Source organism: Nilaparvata lugens, chromosome 5 (assembly GCF_014356525.2).
Source record: "Nilaparvata lugens isolate BPH chromosome 5, ASM1435652v1, whole genome shotgun sequence".
Classification (NCBI taxonomy): domain Eukaryota; kingdom Metazoa; phylum Arthropoda; class Insecta; order Hemiptera; family Delphacidae; genus Nilaparvata; species Nilaparvata lugens.
This window is the reverse complement of record NC_052508.1, coordinates 3,645,363-3,663,040: the sequence shown is the minus strand read 5'-3', so window position 1 is coordinate 3,663,040 and position 17,678 is coordinate 3,645,363. Positions and strand designations below refer to the sequence as shown.

The window sequence follows — 17,678 nt, the reverse complement described above, 5'->3', positions numbered from 1 at the left end:
ATTAATAATTATTAATCAGATACTATTATTCAGAAAAAATTACTGTGAAATCCATTTCAGACTGCTGTATTCATGATTTACCCAACCCTCTAGGAAGAAGACCCCGTGGGAGACCCAGTCAGAGATGGTGGCAACAGGTTAAGACTGACATGGAGAAACTTAAAGTGACAGAAAGAGATGCTGAGGAGCGAACTACGTGGAGACAGTTTGTTGGTGCGGCAAATGTCAAATGTCAACTTAGATATAGATGGCCCTAGGAGTAAGTAAGTAGTATTCATGAAAGCACATCTCAGCACCTAGTCATAGCTGTGGGGTATCTTCTCCCTATGTTCTCTGTTCTCGTAATATAGAACCTTCTTTTTTCAAGTTACAATAAGCAAAAATGTGGACCTTGTCTGTTGCAAGAAACCGTCTGCTTGGAACATTTCTCTATTGATAAGTTTGGATGAAATTTCAGCCAATCTACAAGTTCTCATTTCTTCTACTAGTAAACGCAAATTGGAGAGGCGGGTGCTCCATCTATGAGTGAAATTGGTAAATTTCAAGCAGTAAAAAAGTTTGTCTGCTTTGTGTTTGTTTACATTTGAAGTGTCATCATAACCTGACTTAACATTAAAAATATGTTTATTCAAAAAACTATGAGAAATGAAATTGAATAACAAAAAAAGTAAAAAATATATCAAAAATAAGAAACGAGTAGCACCAATTCAAGCCTTCACTGAACCGTTGTAATTGGACAAGTGACAGGTGTTTGTTTGTTTTTCTCTAAAAAATAAATAAAACCTGATTTTAAATTTGTCATATGATTGACACATCTCCAATATTTAGAATAACCAATTTAAAGCTTGAGATTTACCAATTTCACTCGAAGATGATGTCACCATCACCCGCCTCTCCAATTTTCGTTTACTATAACTGTGTGATTTTAAGAGTTAAGTTGGTGATTACTTTAGAGTTTTGATTTATACTGAGTCTAAGTGTATAAATACAAAAAAAAACAGTCTTATTTGAAAAAGAAACACTGTTAAAGAAAAATACTAGCATAAGTTTAACAAAATTTTATTCCTATAACGATTTAAAGTGAGTTACTAAATGCACTGATCTACAAATTTGAATTAGCACATAAAATTAGTTCACACAGAGATATTCTAGAATCCTTTTTCGAGTAGCCACACTACAACATCCGAATAGACGTCAGTTCTAAAGATGATCTTTCCGGAAACCTCATCTACTCGTATGCCAACATTTCGCTTGTGCAGTTTGTTGAGATGTGCACTCAACTGGTCGGCCAGAGCCCACACATCACCCGAAATGTTCTTCACGTGAGTCAATCGACGCGTGCCTCGATGTGATATTATCAAAAATACAGGTAACTGGTGATTCTTTGTTCTTTCAAGGAAATATGGAAGTTGTCCTGGTTTTGCTGTAAAAGGAAAACAGTAATCTATAGGAAAACTTCTTTATTAATATAGAAACATTATTCATGGATAACTTCCATGAATAGTATCCAACAGGATTTATTTAGAGGGATAATTATATTATTTTGGGTTTATAGGAGGGATGAGTATCTGTTAGAGATCTGACAGTTTATCAATGGAAGATATCTAGGAATAATGGATTCGGTTTTTAAAATAATATCATCCGAAATGATTACAAAGATCTACCAACGGAGCTTAGCAGTGATATAAAGTAGTTACAGTATAGCACTTTCACGTTCACTTATTAAGTGATAATCTTTCAATACCATATACCAATAAACATTCATTCTCAAGATTAATAATATAGTAGCTTATTCTTTTCATTTGCATTGCGCATCAGAACAATATAATCTTTAGAGATAAAGGTTGAACAAAATATGGTTGAGCACAGAATCAGTAAGGAAGAGATGTACTGATAATATAATAATGGATAATATGATATAATATGGGAGGGAATGATAATATGAAATAATTTTAGAAATGAATTTCAAAATGAGAGCAAGTTACAGCAACTTCAACACAATGTTTGGAATTAATCCTCAAGAAGAAAGTTTTATCAGAAAGGGAGCTGATATTGTAGTTCTGCCAATAAGATTGTTTGATTAATGAGCAAATTTACTCCTAAAGATTTCAGTTCAGACCAGTTTTTTAACTTTAGTGCAGTCCAGATTTTTAACTTTAGCTCAGGCCAGTTTTTTTAACTTTCTCGTAATATTTTTCACCTATTTAACAACCAAATTCTCTCTCCATCTAGTAAATGTTGTGGGGGAAATTTGGTTCATATTTTTCCCCGTGCTGAACAAACTGAGTATGGTGCCGGTCACCGTGTAGGCTACTGCTGAACTCGCACGCACGCACGGTCAGTCTGTTTGAACCATGGACATGGAATTGTTAATAGGGGAAATTTGAAGTTTATTTCTAATGAAAAAATCGGAACTCATGTTTTCTTAACACATTAAACAGATGGTGATATTCACCAAATAGTCGACAATCTAAGTTAATTTTATTAAACCACTATGTCCTAACAGGCTTAGCTAAGATCCAATACTTCAAGTGATTATTCTCACAAAGTAATGTCCGTGCAATCTTAAGACAACGCCATTTTCTAAGCCCTTGACGTTTGACGCTCAGACGCTTACTGTGTGTATAATGAACGCTCTGACCACGCCACACCACGCTCCGCTCCGCTTTCAGTGTGTTTGTACCCTTAAAAATACGCCAATATTTTATTTGAAATCAATGTACTGGCTAAAAACTTTTTTTATGAGTTTAATAAGAAATAAGAGTTTAATTATTGAAGTATTACCTGTCTGCGGAACCCAATCCGAATGATAGACATCTCGTATTCGAGGAACTGGAACAGTTGGTGGAGGAATTAATCTCTCAACAAATCTCCACTCCGGTGGTTCTTTGAAAATTTCATATTTTGTGTATTCCTCTGGATCACCTTGTAGTTTGCTACTACCAAACGATGAATAACGTTTCTGCAAAAATATATTATTTACATTGATCAAGTACAATCACAGACTGAGATTGAAATTGTTTCACAGTTGTAACTTGAATTGAATTTAAATTGAAATTGCCGGCCAGATAGCCGAGTTGACTAAGGCGTTGCACCCTTTAGTCTGCTAGAGCTACCTGGTCGCGGGTTCGAATCCTGTCAAATACCATCGAATAGGCATGGCCGTTTCTTCATCTCATGATTCACCCTCGCACTTCTACATTACCCACGCACAAGCAAGAAGCCCATGTGGGCATCATCCGCAATAAAAAAATTAGCTAATTCGAGTTTCAAGCTTATTACATTCTATCCTGTTTGTGAAGGGAGAGAAAATAATCAAAACAATTTATCTAAATATAAGTTTTGACATAGAAGTGGGAGGCTTGAGATACTTTTCATATTTTATGCCGTGAATTATTCATTATTTTATACATTCAACTTTTTATTCAACCATTGGATCCTCTCCAGTAGATATTTGAGTATCATTGCCTGATATAAGAATTTTTATTTCCTTTTTATTCAATAACTACCATACTGATGTTTTTGTCTCAAGGCTCCTATTGTAGGGGAGGTTTGAGGCAAATAGGGAAAGAAAGCGTGCGACTCTAATTGAAATTACAAAAAAATATAAATTGCTGTCGAAATTGAAATATCTCATATATCTATCAAAAAGAACTGAAGAAACACTTGATAATTGATATTATTATCAATGTCTATTAATATCTCTCATATCTAGCCTATTAATAGTCTATCAACATAAATGTTTTTATTAATAGTCTGTCTGGTCATCCCACCCAACGACGAATGATTAAAATATCAATGTAAGTATATATAAATTTATATAAACTTACTTATTCATGAAAACAAAAACCGATAGACATTGGTTGCCTTCAAACTTCTTACTAGAACTACATTTTCAAATGAGAAAATAATTAATGATTTATTCAAGATAACGTTAGGAAGAAATCACTATTCGTATAGACTACCTCAGTAAATTCTTTCTTTCTCAGTGACATCACAAACTACCGTCAGGATAATTTTTATCATTGTTCTTTTTGTGATTTTTACTTTATCATACATAAGGATAGGTTATTTATTAGTGTGACTCTCCATAAATGCAATAATTATAGTGGTACAGTTCTGCATACATGTTCAAATAAAAATTTGAAAGGATGGTTATTAATCAATATTCATTAATAGGAAAGATTAGAGGGAATCTTGAAACAGTAAGCATAATTGTAATAGGAATGAGAGTAAACACGACATAATTATTTAATACATTAAGAAAGGTTTTTAATAACTTGAACTATACAGGTTTCGAATTGAAATGAGTTTGTTTGGAGACTTAGTAACAGTAATAACAAATTCAAAACATATGTTGTTATACTACATTCTTCCCCCCAAATAGTTAATGAATGTAGTCATTCAAATAATTAGGAGGTCTTCTATTTCTAAAACTTCTTCTTGGATATGTATTTTTGTTTTCTTGTCCAGTAGTCTGTTGTCTAGGTTGTAAGCTCTCGGCAGTAGTACTAGTTTCGTTTTCTTGGTTTTGGGTTGCTTGAAGATTATGGAAGTATTCAAGTTCAGGTTCGGAAGTTGGTTCTTCGTGATCTCTGTTTTCGTACTCTCCAACTGGAGCAAGATGACGTGTTGATGCTGTGGTTTCTCTTCCATCAGGTAGCTTTACATGTGCATACTCAGCATTTCCATGTAGAAGTTGGACCTCTTCAACAAGTGGCTCATATTTAGATGTTCGATTGAATTTTTTTAAATAGACATGGCCGGAATTGAGAAGCCAAGAAGGACCTGAAACACCATTGTTTCCAGATCTACGTGGGTGTAAGAACATACGCTTATGAGGAGTTTGATTTGTGGCTGTGCAAAGTAATGTTCTTGTTGAGCTAAGAGCATCTTCTAAAACTGACTCCCATTGATTTATTTCTAAATTAAGTGATTTTAATGCTAGCTCAATCGTTTCCATAGAATACCATTATATCTTTCAACCTGTCCATTACCTGCTGGGTTGTAAGCAGTGGTTCTGCTAGTTGCAATTCCATGCGACTTGAATTTTTCAAGTCTTGACTCATAAATGATGTTCCTCTGTCTGAATGTATGTAACTAGGAACCCCAAACGTAGAAAACAGGGTTTTCAGTTTTGATTTAACTGTAGATGATGACATGTCTGGACATGGGAAAGCAAAAGGGAACCGTGAAAACTCATCTACTATTACCAATAAATAACGATTTCGACTTGATGAAGGCAGAGGGCCTTTGAAATCGATATTTAGCCGTTCAAAAGTAGAAGTGGCTTTAATCAGAGTCCCTTTGTGTTTGAAGAATTTGGGCTTGACAGCAGCACACACTTTGCAGGAGTTTGTTATGCGTCTGATTTCAACAATTGATTAGGGTAAGTTTTTACTCCGAACCCAGTGGTACGACCGTGTTATGCCTGGGTGGCATAGAGACTCATGTAAATCAACTAATAGATTTTCCTGATTTTGGATTGAAGAACATACTCTAGACACAGCATCAGCAGCCATATTATCTTTGCCAGGTCTATATACAATATCGTAATGAAAACAAGACAGTTCCAGTTTCCACCTCATTATCTTTTCATTTTTCACTTTACCATGACGGTTGTTATCAAACATAAAAGCTACCGACCTCTGATCAGTAATTAGCTTGAAATGTTTGCCAACCAAGTAGTGACACCATTTTCGCAGTGCTTCTACAATGGATTGTGCTTCTTTCTCAACACTTGAATGTCTTTGTTCTGCTGGTGAAAGTATCCTTGAGAAGAATGCAACTGGACGGTTTTATTGAGTCAAAGTAGCAGCAATGGTGCTCTCAGATGCATCAGTTTCCACAATGAATTGTGCTTCAGGGTCAATGCAGCTTACTACAAATCCAATTATTTCACTTTTTATAGTTTCAAACGATTATAACCCTGCTTTAGACAAGGGAAATGCAATACGGGCAAGAGGAATCACCTTAGTGGCATAATCTGGTATTAGTGATGCATAATGTGAAAACATACCAAGGGTCCTCCTCAGCGATGCAGTGTCTCTAGGCGGAGGTAAATTTTTCAGTGGTTCCAATCGGCTGGGGTCAGGCTTGATAGTTTTGTTAGATATATGATAGCCCAACAAGTTGATCGATTTCAGTGAAAATGAAGACTTCTCATTATTGATAGTTAGGTTGTATTTGTTTGCAGCGTTGATAAACTTTTTCAAGTTTATATCGTGTTGCTCCTGTGTTTGCCACAGATTGTAACATCATCAAGGTAAGCATAAGTGTCTTGTAGCTGTTCAGACCGTATAACATGGTCAATTACACGTTGGAACACTGCCACTCCATTAGTGACCCCAAACGGAATGCGTTTAAACTGGTAGAGTTGACCACATGCCTCAAATGCTGTGTAGTACTTTTCATATTTTATGCCGTGAATTATTCATTATTTTATACATTCAACTTTTTATTCAACCATTGGATCCTCTCCAGTAGATATTTGAGTATCATTGCCTGATATAAGAATTTTTATTTCCTTTTTATTCAATAACTACCATACTGATGTTTTTGTCTCAAGGCTCCTATTGTAGGGGAGGTTTGAGGCAAATAGGGAAAGAAAGCGTGCGACTCTAATTGAAATTACAAAAAAATATAAATTGCTGTCGAAATTGAAATATCTCATATATCTATCAAAAAGAACTGAAGAAACACTTGATAATTGATATTATTATCAATGTCTATTAATATCTCTCATATCTAGCCTATTAATAGTCTATCAACATAAATGTTTTTATTAATAGTCTGTCTGGTCATCCCACCCAACGACGAATGATTAAAATATCAATGTAAGTATATATAAATTTATATAAACTTACTTATTCATGAAAACAAAAACCGATAGACATTGGTTGCCTTCAAACTTCTTACTAGAACTACATTAATTTTTCAAATGAGAAAATAATTAATGATTTATTCAAGATAACGTTAGGAAGAAATCACTATTCGTATAGACTACCTCAGTAAATTCTTTCTTTCTCAGTGACATCACAAACTACCGTCAGGATAATTTTTATCATTGTTCTTTTTGTGATTTTTACTTTATCATACATAAGGATAGGTTATTTATTAGTGTGACTCTCCATAAATGCAATAATTATAGTGGTACAGTTCTGCATACATGTTCAAATAAAAATTTGAAAGGATGGTTATTAATCAATATTCATTAATAGGAAAGATTAGATGGAATCTTGAAACAGTAAGCATAATTGTAATAGGAATGAGAGTAAACACGACATAATTATTTAATACATTAAGAAAGGTTTTTAATAACTTGAACTATACAGGTTTCGAATTGAAATGAGTTTGTTTGGAGACTTAGTAACAGTAATAACAAATTCAAAACATATGTTGTTATACTACATTCTTCCCCCAAATAGTTAATGAATGTAGTCATTCAAATAATTAGGAGGTCTTCTATTTCTAAAACTTCTTCTTGGATATGTATTTTTGTTTTCTTGTCCAGTAGTCTGTTGTCTAGGTTGTAAGCTCTCGGCAGTAGTACTAGTTTCGTTTTCTTGGTTTTGGGTTGCTTGAAGATTATGGAAGTATTCAAGTTCAGGTTCGGAAGTTGGTTCTTCGTGATCTCTGTTTTCGTACTCTCCAACTGGAGCAAGATGACGTGTTGATGCTGTGGTTTCTCTTCCATCAGGTAGCTTTACATGTGCATACTCAGCATTTCCATGTAGAAGTTGGACCTCTTCAACAAGTGGCTCATATTTAGATGTTCGATTGAATTTTTTTAAATAGACAGGGCCGGAATTGAGAAGCCAAGAAGGACCTGAAACACCATTGTTTCCAGATCTACGTGGGTGTAAGAACATACGCTTATGAGGAGTTTGATTTGTGGCTGTGCAAAGTAATGTTCTTGTTGAGCTAAGAGCATCTTCTAAAACTGACTCCCATTGATTTATTTCTAAATTAAGTGATTTTAATGCTAGCTCAATCGTTTTCCATAGAATACCATTATATCTTTCAACCTGTCCATTACCTGCTGGGTTGTAAGCAGTGGTTCTGCTAGTTGCAATTCCATGCGACTTGAATTTTTCAAGTCTTGACTCATAAATGATGTTCCTCTGTCTGAATGTATGTAACTAGGAACCCCAAACGTAGAAAACAGGGTTTTCAGTTTTGATTTAACTGTAGATGATGACATGTCTGGACATGGGAAAGCAAAAGGGAACCGTGAAAACTCATCTACTATTACCAATAAATAACGATTTCGACTTGATGAAGGCAGAGGGCCTTTGAAATCGATATTTAGCCGTTCAAAAGTAGAAGTGGCTTTAATCAGAGTCCCTTTGTGTTTGAAGAATTTGGGCTTGACAGCAGCACACACTTTGCAGGAGTTTGTTATGCGTCTGATTTCAACAATTGATTAGGGTAAGTTTTTACTCCGAACCCAGTGGTACGACCGTGTTATGCCTGGGTGGCATAGAGACTCATGTAAATCAACTAATAGATTTTCCTGATTTTGGATTGAAGAACATACTCTAGACACAGCATCAGCAGCCATATTATCTTTGCCAGGTCTATATACAATATCGTAATGAAAACAAGACAGTTCCAGTTTCCACCTCATTATCTTTTCATTTTTCACTTTACCATGACGGTTGTTATCAAACATAAAAGCTACCGACCTCTGATCAGTAATTAGCTTGAAATGTTTGCCAACCAAGTAGTGACACCATTTTCGCAGTGCTTCTACAATGGATTGTGCTTCTTTCTCAACACTTGAATGTCTTTGTTCTGCTGGTGAAAGTATCCTTGAGAAGAATGCAACTGGACGGTTTTATTGAGTCAAAGTAGCAGCAATGGTGCTCTCAGATGCATCAGTTTCCACAATGAATTGTGCTTCAGGGTCAATGCAGCTTACTACAAATCCAATTATTTCACTTTTTATAGTTTCAAACGATTATAACCCTGCTTTAGACAAGGGAAATGCAATACGGGCAAGAGGAATCACCTTAGTGGCATAATCTGGTATTAGTGATGCATAATGTGAAAACATACCAAGGGTCCTCCTCAGCGATGCAGTGTCTCTAGGCGGAGGTAAATTTTTCAGTGGTTCCAATCGGCTGGGGTCAGGCTTGATAGTTTTGTTAGATATATGATAGCCCAACAAGTTGATCGATTTCAGTGAAAATGAAGACTTCTCATTATTGATAGTTAGGTTGTATTTGTTTGCAGCGTTGATAAACTTTTTCAAGTTTATATCGTGTTGCTCCTGTGTTTGCCACAGATTGTAACATCATCAAGGTAAGCATAAGTGTCTTGTAGCTGTTCAGACCGTATAACATGGTCAATTACACGTTGGAACACTGCCACTCCATTAGTGACCCCAAACGGAATGCGTTTAAACTGGTAGAGTTGACCACATGCCTCAAATGCTGTGTAGTGCTTTTCTTCTTTCCTTATCGTAATTTGGTGGTATGCACTTTTCAAGTCGATAGTACTGAAAAACTCATAATTTGCAACTTTGTTTACAATATCATCGATTCTTGGTAGTGGGTAAGCATCCAGTAATGTAAAACGATTTATAGTTTTGGAGTAATCAATGACCATTCTTTTTCTATAAAAAATCAATAGTCTCATCAGGCTATTGTTGACGTGTAGATAGTTTATGTCTTGAAAATATTTCATTAACAGGTTTTACATAGATTCTCCTTAAAATAGATATAGCATCATTATACGTACCACTTTCGCTTATGTAGCCTACTCATAAATATCTGGAGTGATGAAGTTGATAATTGTTTTGAGCTTTTCAGAGTCTGATGATTGTGGTACGATACTGGTAATGAAGTTCTGAAAAGATTTGTGCCAATGTGTCCATTCCTTGCTTGCAGTTGATAAGTTTGGATCCACACTAAACTTGTCTGGCTTCAGTATCGTATTCATTTTACAATATCAAGTTATTAAAATTGTAATAGGAATGAGAGTAAACACGACATAAGTATTTAATACCTTAAGAAAGGTTTTTAATAACTTGAACTATACAGGTTTCGAATTGGAATGAGTTTGTTTGGAGACTTAGTAACAGTAATAACAAATTCAAAACATATGTTGTTATACTACAATAATCAAAGGAAGGCTGTGTGTTTTCTGTTACAAAAAATGGCAATAAAAGAGTTATTTTAAACTAATAATAATAGCGGTAGGTGCTGAACTCAAAAAGGAATTTCTAACTTCAAGTTCATCATTTTCAATCGCCATATTTTATCATTGGCTCGGCATGTAATTTTATTATAATTTTACTTTCCTCGTGTTACTCCATAATATATTACGCAAGTTCAAAAATATAATAATGTTTACCCTACCGTACTTGCTTATGTACTTCAGGCCAACAAAGCATTGATGGACTCCGATGTTAAATTGAAGACTTCCTCAACTAAAATTCTATTCTATTTTAAAATACGCACAATTTAAATTTATTACTGCTTTGATCTTATTACAACAGAATTAAAATTAGAAATATTTACAATAAAGTAAGAACATTAGTCAACATTTTTGATTCACTAACCTGAGTTGAACAAATCTCCAAATTGGTGTTAACGACTCGTGGGATGATTAATGAAGATCTAATTATTCGGGAGAGCATTGCAAATAAATATATATTTTTTAGAAAATTAATTTAAAAACAAAAACTTATTAATTCACACTCATTTTAGAAAAAAGATTCGGCAAGACAGCAAGTTATTTATACAGGATAACCTCAAAAAATTCTACTTTGTACGCAGTCGCAGACGCACACACATCTGTGCCTGAATTGCCATATGATTGGTTTGGCGCGAACGCCATATTACATATCTTATATTCAAAACTCCGTAATAATTATACACCTTTATAAATTCTGTAACAACCCGTAAAATACAAAGTAAGCTTAAAAAAATGGTGTATGTAATTATTATGCAGTGCTCACATTTAGAAATAAAGCTATCCTAAATTAAATTTGCAATAATTTTAAAAGTGTTTCTTAAAACATTTTATTACGATACGGTAGGTAGACCTATATACCCAGGTTTTTTTCTAAATTTTGGTTTATGACTTTTTCTACTGAAAAATAATTTGTTGATTTATTTAATAATAGTGAGTTACATACCGTGACCCGTAGATCTATGCCGGCGGTATTCTAACTAAATACCGGTAGGGCCACCCAAGCCGGACAGGTTGAAGTGTAGGAGTCAGACGACGAAGTGCTCCAAGAAGACGTTGTTGGGCTAATCCCCCCAACATCTATTATACTCTTATCCAAAACGGCGGCTGATTAAAATTTATCAATTATTTCTATAAAAACTCAAACTTCAATCAGCCGCCATTTTGGATAAAAGTATCATAGGAATTTGGATAAAAGTAACATTTTTATTGATGTCATCTTTCTCGTTTTGAGAAGGCCTTTAGAATGATGTACCACATAATAGGTGTTAACATTTAAAATATTTGAGTTACAACCCCTCATTTCCTTAAAAACTAAAACTTCAATCAACCACCATTTTGGATGCAAGTATCATAGAACATTTTTATCGATGCCATCTTTCTTGTTTTAAAAAGGCTTTTAAAATTATGTACCACACAATGGGTGTTCACATTTAAAATATTCGAGTTACAACCCCTAAGTCACCCCCTTATGAGGGGTTGAAATTCAGTTGTATGTCGAAAGGTAGAGTATTTGACCAATAACTTATCCTGGAAGTTACAGTATTATATCTACAACAGTTTCCATACATATGACTCACTCTGTATAATAATCATTATGTTTATAACTATGGTTATATAGTTACTGTAGTTCTCAAGATTAATTCCTTATAATAATACAATCATAGGCTCGGTTGCACAAGCTTGTTATATTTAAACATGATTAAAATCCACGAGAACCATTTGGAGATTTTTTTTAAAAAAAAGGTTCTTTGATTGGCTCTCGTGAAATTCAATGACGGTTAAAATTCAACAGGATTTGTGCAACTAGGTCTTAATTGACCGAAGCGAAGCTGAGGTCTTAGTTTCGACTCAATCGGCTTTTGTCTGTTTGTTTGTTTGTACCGCAGTTATTGTCCGATTTGGATGAAATTTGGTATGCAAGTTCTTTGAAACAAGGCGCAGAAACGTATGTGTAACGATTTTTGATAAGACCTCTGTTTTTCTTTTAATTTAAAAAAAAAACCGTAAACTAACCTCTATCCAGAAAAGATGTGTCTTTGAAAATACAGCAATTCATGTTTATACTTTTTCGCATCTATTGTTACGAGCACATGGTGACCAAGTTGGTTAAACCGTGGCTTCTCACACTGTAAGACCCAGGTTCAAATCTCGTTCCTACCAATTTTTTTTTGCAGATGATACTAATTGTTTTATCTTATTCTAATAATATATCATTAGAAAATAAATTATTATGATTGGATAAAATAATTAAATTGAATCATCTTATTATAATTATTATTAAATTGATTTATCAAATTAATTGGATGAATTATTTAAAAAAAAATATTTATTGTATTGGAGTCCAATACTGCAGTTGTAGAAAAAATTTGTATGTTAAGGTGTAAAGGTTAATTTTGTTTTTCTTTTTGTGTAGTTGAGAAGTTGATATTGTGGTAATTATTCATATTGAATGAAAAAGACTAAGAAATTGTCAAAAAACTACATATTTATTGATACTTAGAAAACCGGTTTCGGTGATTACATCAATGTCAATCTCTGATAAACTTTGATAAAGACCGAAACCGGTCTTTCTAAGTATCAATGAATCTGTGTTTTTTGTCAATTTCTTTACAAGGTAAAATTTGTATGTATTTGATATAAAAGTACCTCCTTGATAAGTCCAGTGTCCCTTCAAACAGTGTCTCTAGCACTTTCAATGGAGAAAATAATAGATGACATGGCTAAATCTTCACAGTATTCTGTACTTATTGTAATGGCCCTTCTCATTAGATTGAAAGTTGTATTCATGAGTGAGGTCTACTGTTCGCAGAACTACTAGTATATCAAATGAGAAAAGTTACATTAAATTAACTAATTACGCAAATTAGTTGTAGGTAAATAAAATAAAACAAAACTTTCGGGTGGTAGGTGGGTCCATTTTATTTACAAACTTTTTACATCCAATCAATTACAATTACTTTAAAGCTAATGTATACCATCGGACTCTTATTGATGCTACAGAATAAGTCATGTTATAAAGAAAAACAAACAAGGTACAGAGTAGTTAAATTAACCATTATTTCAAAAGCATCAAATTTACAAATTCATGGATATTATTAGGCATTAATGGATAAAATAGTTATAGATATGGACATTATTCATCCCAAGCATTAAACAAAAAAATGTATAGGGAAATTTATCAATTTTCATTCATTTGTGAATACAATTACAAATCATATAAATTATGATTGGGAAAGAATAACAGGCATCGCTCAAAACTATTCTATTGAACATAATAGGAATTATGATTAGGTACTGGTACATCAAATTTCAGTTTTTCTTGAATTTCAGGCGATTGCTCCAAATTCAATCTGAAAACATTTATTGCCACATTTGAATTAGTCAAATGATGAGGTTGTGACTATCAATTTGTTTTGATTTTCAAAGTCTTTGAATGCCGAGTAATCACGAAGGAGGACAGGTTCCAGTTACCGGCACAATACCATAGAGCTTGCCCGCTCCACCCAGAGGCACAGGAATAGATTCGGCTCTTTCACCAGAGTGTTTCCAGGAGCTTTCAATTTTTTGTCTGAAAAATCAAATGAGAAAATCAAGATAAGTAAATATACAACATTGATGTATGATTACATTTTTCAAGTTGCAAGTTTATTATTTTCAAAATATTCCAATTTAATATATTCTTACTGTAACTAATTACTGGTGATTTTTTATCATTGAATTTCTATTAGTAGTCTAGAGCCTAGATTTATATTCATCCTCCAATCATTACAAGGTTAAAAACTGATACAAAATATATAACAGGTAGAATAGTAATCTAACAATGATATAATATTAAATTAAGAATATTTTTCAAACTTCAGTATTGATTGATATGAAAAACATTGTTGATATTTTTATATTCAATTAAAAATTTGATTCAATATATTTTTCAAATATTATCTTTGAAAGTAGAACAAGTAATAGTTTATTCAAGTGAAAATTATAGCATTATTCAACTTATTCGATAGGATCAATGTATATTACAGAATAACAGAAACATCGATCCATGGAACTACTTACGTATCCCAGTCTGTCCAATAGTATTTGTCATTCGTAATTGCAAGTCCAAATGGATAGTTACAATTGGTCACTACTGTCCTCCTAATATTGGTCGACAGACTTATACATTCTGTAAAAAATACACGAGAAAAATATTATTATTTCATCAATGGAAAATATAAATTTGATGGAATATATGTTTCTAAATTCTAGAAGCATAAAACATGTTTAAGAATATTACAGAACGAGTGCAGTTCAAGAGGTGGAATGAATTGTACAAAAAGATAGACAATGGAAAGAGGTAGACAATAATGAATTAATTCTACTTTTGGAACTTTAACAAAACAATGATAATTATATGATTTTCAAATATGTGACAAATAGAATTTCTTAGAAAAAATGTATATGAGAGAGGCACTGAATACAAATTACCTCCTCTTCTTATCAATAGTCTGAAAATGATATCAAATTGAAATATTATTCACTTGACTTGAATAATTCACATTCCATACGATCAATGATTGAATAAATACTGTTGAAAAATCTTCAAACATTATAGAAACATAGTGTTGAATGTATTAGGTAAATGACTTCAACTGCTGGATTAGGGATTTATAAATCATAAAATAATAATTTCAATTGCAAAAACGACTATTCAAAGCTCTAGATCTATTAATCCAGTATGACCACGGAATATTCTAATTCAACTTGCATTAGATGCAAGAAGATTTGAATGAGTTTTCAAATATTCACCGATTGATTTAGTTCCAGCATCAGCCCAACACAGCTCATCGGTCTGCCAGTCTATGGCCAGAGAGTTGGGCAATTGTACGGCTGGCCCTTGAACCAGGATAGCCTTGTTGGATCCGTCAAGATCAGCGTACTCCAACTTTGGACTAGCTCGGTTCCAGTCCGACCAGTACAGTTTCCTGTAAGAGATTCGAAAAAGATTTTCATAAATCAGAACATTTGTCAAAAATTACAAATTTTTTTAATTTAGATAAAGTAAATATTAAAATACCCCTTTCACTTCTGACAACCAGGCTTCACCTCAACATAGACATGTAACCGTATTATCTGTTCTAATATTGACTTGACAACATCAATAGGAAATATCCCAATACTTCCCATTTATTAACGGCACCGAATGGGAGAGAAAAATTGGGCTCAATCTAAAACTCTTTCCTGGAGTGATAATATATAGTGAGGTCCACGTTATAATGACAGTATTTGATCAACTTTGGTTTTGCTATCCTTGTCTATCATTCGACAAAGCCGGTGGTACTATCCTTTTCTAGGTCCACAACGATGCCAATTATGTTTTTGACAGTGTAGAAATTAATTAATTAATTAATGCAGAGAATCGGCATCGCTATTCTCCTATCTTTATCCACTGACATTATAACGTGGACCTCACTATAGCATAATGATAGGATAACTTTCCACTGATACTTATGAGTAGTAAGTATTTCGCTCACTGTTTCCTATCCTTAACTCAGTTTTCAATTCCCAAAGAAAAAAAACATAATTCCATCAAAATATGTATACCTTCTCCTAGGATGAACGGCAATTCCTCTCGGGTTGACAAGTCCAGAAGTGACAATTTTCTTCGTCTCTCTGGAATCGAGATTCATAACGCTTATGTCATCTGATCTGGAATCTGTCCAATACAGGTCTCTATTTTTCCAGTCTATCACTAATCCTTCTGGGGATTCGATACCTGCAAACGTTACAATTTTTGTAGTTATATGAATTTTGAGGTTTCGTTCAACGATACTACTGATACTTTGTTCATAACTCTCACTACATCATTTGAATTTTAAACTTTACGAAACTTATAATTTGTATTGCATGTTATTATTATTGCTTAGCATCAATTAGAATTATTAATAGAATTTGATAGATACTCAAGAAAGTAATCGTAAATTACCTTCAGTGATGAAATCTTCTAATTCACTGCCGTTGTATGCTGAGCTTTTAATGGCCCGTGACATTATGTCACTCCAATAAACTCTTCCTTCAACACAGTCTGCTGCAAGTCCTAAAAATAAATAAAAAATTTGTTGAATATAGATTGTTTTCAATGTAACCGATCCAATAATACACGAAGCATAGACATTATTGAAAGAGGAACAAAAAGCTGAGCCCAAAACTGTTTGTCTGCTAAACTATTGATAAACCAGTATAGAATAAAATTATTTTTTCATATGATGAAGTGGTGGAGTTTGGGCAGTAATGTCGACTCTACCGAACAACCAATATTGAATAATAATGTCTAAAGTAAGGCGAGTAATAATACAATCAATACCTAAAAAGTTTGAAATTACTTGAGTGTAAATGGGTCATATTTCGATATTGAGAAGGTTATTTATCAAATATTTTGTTACTTAGAGAATAATTATTAATTTATTTCACTTGATGCATGCTTGATCGACTAAAAGCCAAAGAGCTAAAGCTGAAAAAATGATTACTCGTCAAAAATATGAGGGGAGAAAGTCTGCCAATCCCAATGGAAAATGTTATATATTGATCTCCGAACATTAGGTCCACATATTTAATGACGTAATGTTGATGAATCTATGAGAAATATTCTTAAAATTTTACGATAAATTGTAAAGGACTGATTTTCATCGTCAACGCAAAATGAAATTTTTGTATCCTTCTCTGTGTTTCAACAAAAAAAGGAATAATGTTTTTGGGTGAGCTTCAAACTCTAAATTTATTTGATTAAATTTGACAATTTTAAATTTTCAATAATACCTTTGAAAAATTGAATAGAACAGAAAAAACGTCTATTGAACGAGATAAGCTACCTCAAGTAAACCTTTAGAGAGAAACGTTAATAGAGAACTAAACAAATATGATTATAATATTTACATTTCATGTCATGTGAATCATACTTACCAATAGCGATTTGTTCAGTTTTTAATTGTATAGGATATCCTGGATCAGATTTTGAAGGATGGAATGGCACTCTAAGGGTTGCCATACCTTGGTTCACCAATAAGAATTCATCTCCGCCAGTATAAGCTTCTGCAAGGCAAAGAGTTCAACAACTTATGAAAAGTGGACCGATTTCAAATTTGGGAATAATAATTTTTTTTTGAAATAACTTGGAAATCATGCTATAAGTTGCACTTCACTGATATAATTCTGATTGTAAACCATGTCATTATCTATCTCATTTCTTACAAAAGAAAGCTTAAGTCGACGTTATCCAGTAAAAAAAAACCCACAGCGTTTCTACTAGTAGTTCTGTGAACAGTAGACATCGCGCTCAGTAAGTTATATTGACCTGTTGTTATGTTTTCTCAAGAATTAATAAATAATTTATCAATTTAAAATGTCTAGAAAAAATCCTAAATAAACATAGAGCTTTCTGTCCTATCGTACCGTGACGTGTCGTCCCGGAATGTGAGTGTGAGCGCTGTAATCAG

At 33.4% G+C, this 17,678-nt stretch overlaps 2 protein-coding genes across 2 annotated transcripts in view; both read right to left on the bottom strand.

The window, feature by feature from the left end:
* Positions 1 to 1,043: 1,043 nt before the first annotated feature.
* Positions 1,044 to 10,814, bottom strand: LOC111043459 (probable 39S ribosomal protein L49, mitochondrial). The gene is made up of 3 exons (XM_022328416.2): positions 10,568 to 10,814; positions 2,785 to 2,962; positions 1,044 to 1,423 (listed from the first exon to the last, which is right to left on the bottom strand). The coding sequence occupies exons 1-3, from the start codon at positions 10,643 to 10,645 to the stop codon at positions 1,149 to 1,151; spliced, it is 531 nt and encodes a 176-aa protein (XP_022184108.1). The 5' UTR covers positions 10,646 to 10,814; the 3' UTR covers positions 1,044 to 1,148.
* Positions 10,815 to 13,097: 2,283 nt separating this feature from the next.
* Positions 13,098 to 17,678, bottom strand: part of LOC111043458 (nidogen) — a 35,321-nt gene continuing 30,740 nt past the window's right edge. The window contains exons 20-25 of the mRNA XM_039429343.1: positions 17,146 to 17,281; positions 16,172 to 16,282; positions 15,790 to 15,961; positions 14,995 to 15,170; positions 14,263 to 14,371; positions 13,098 to 13,771 (exon numbers count right to left, since the gene is read on the bottom strand). Of these exons, the coding sequence (XP_039285277.1) occupies positions 13,648 to 13,771; positions 14,263 to 14,371; positions 14,995 to 15,170; positions 15,790 to 15,961; positions 16,172 to 16,282; positions 17,146 to 17,281 (828 nt within the window). The 3' untranslated portion in view covers positions 13,098 to 13,647. The remainder of the gene's footprint in view (positions 13,772 to 14,262; positions 14,372 to 14,994; positions 15,171 to 15,789; positions 15,962 to 16,171; positions 16,283 to 17,145; positions 17,282 to 17,678) is intronic.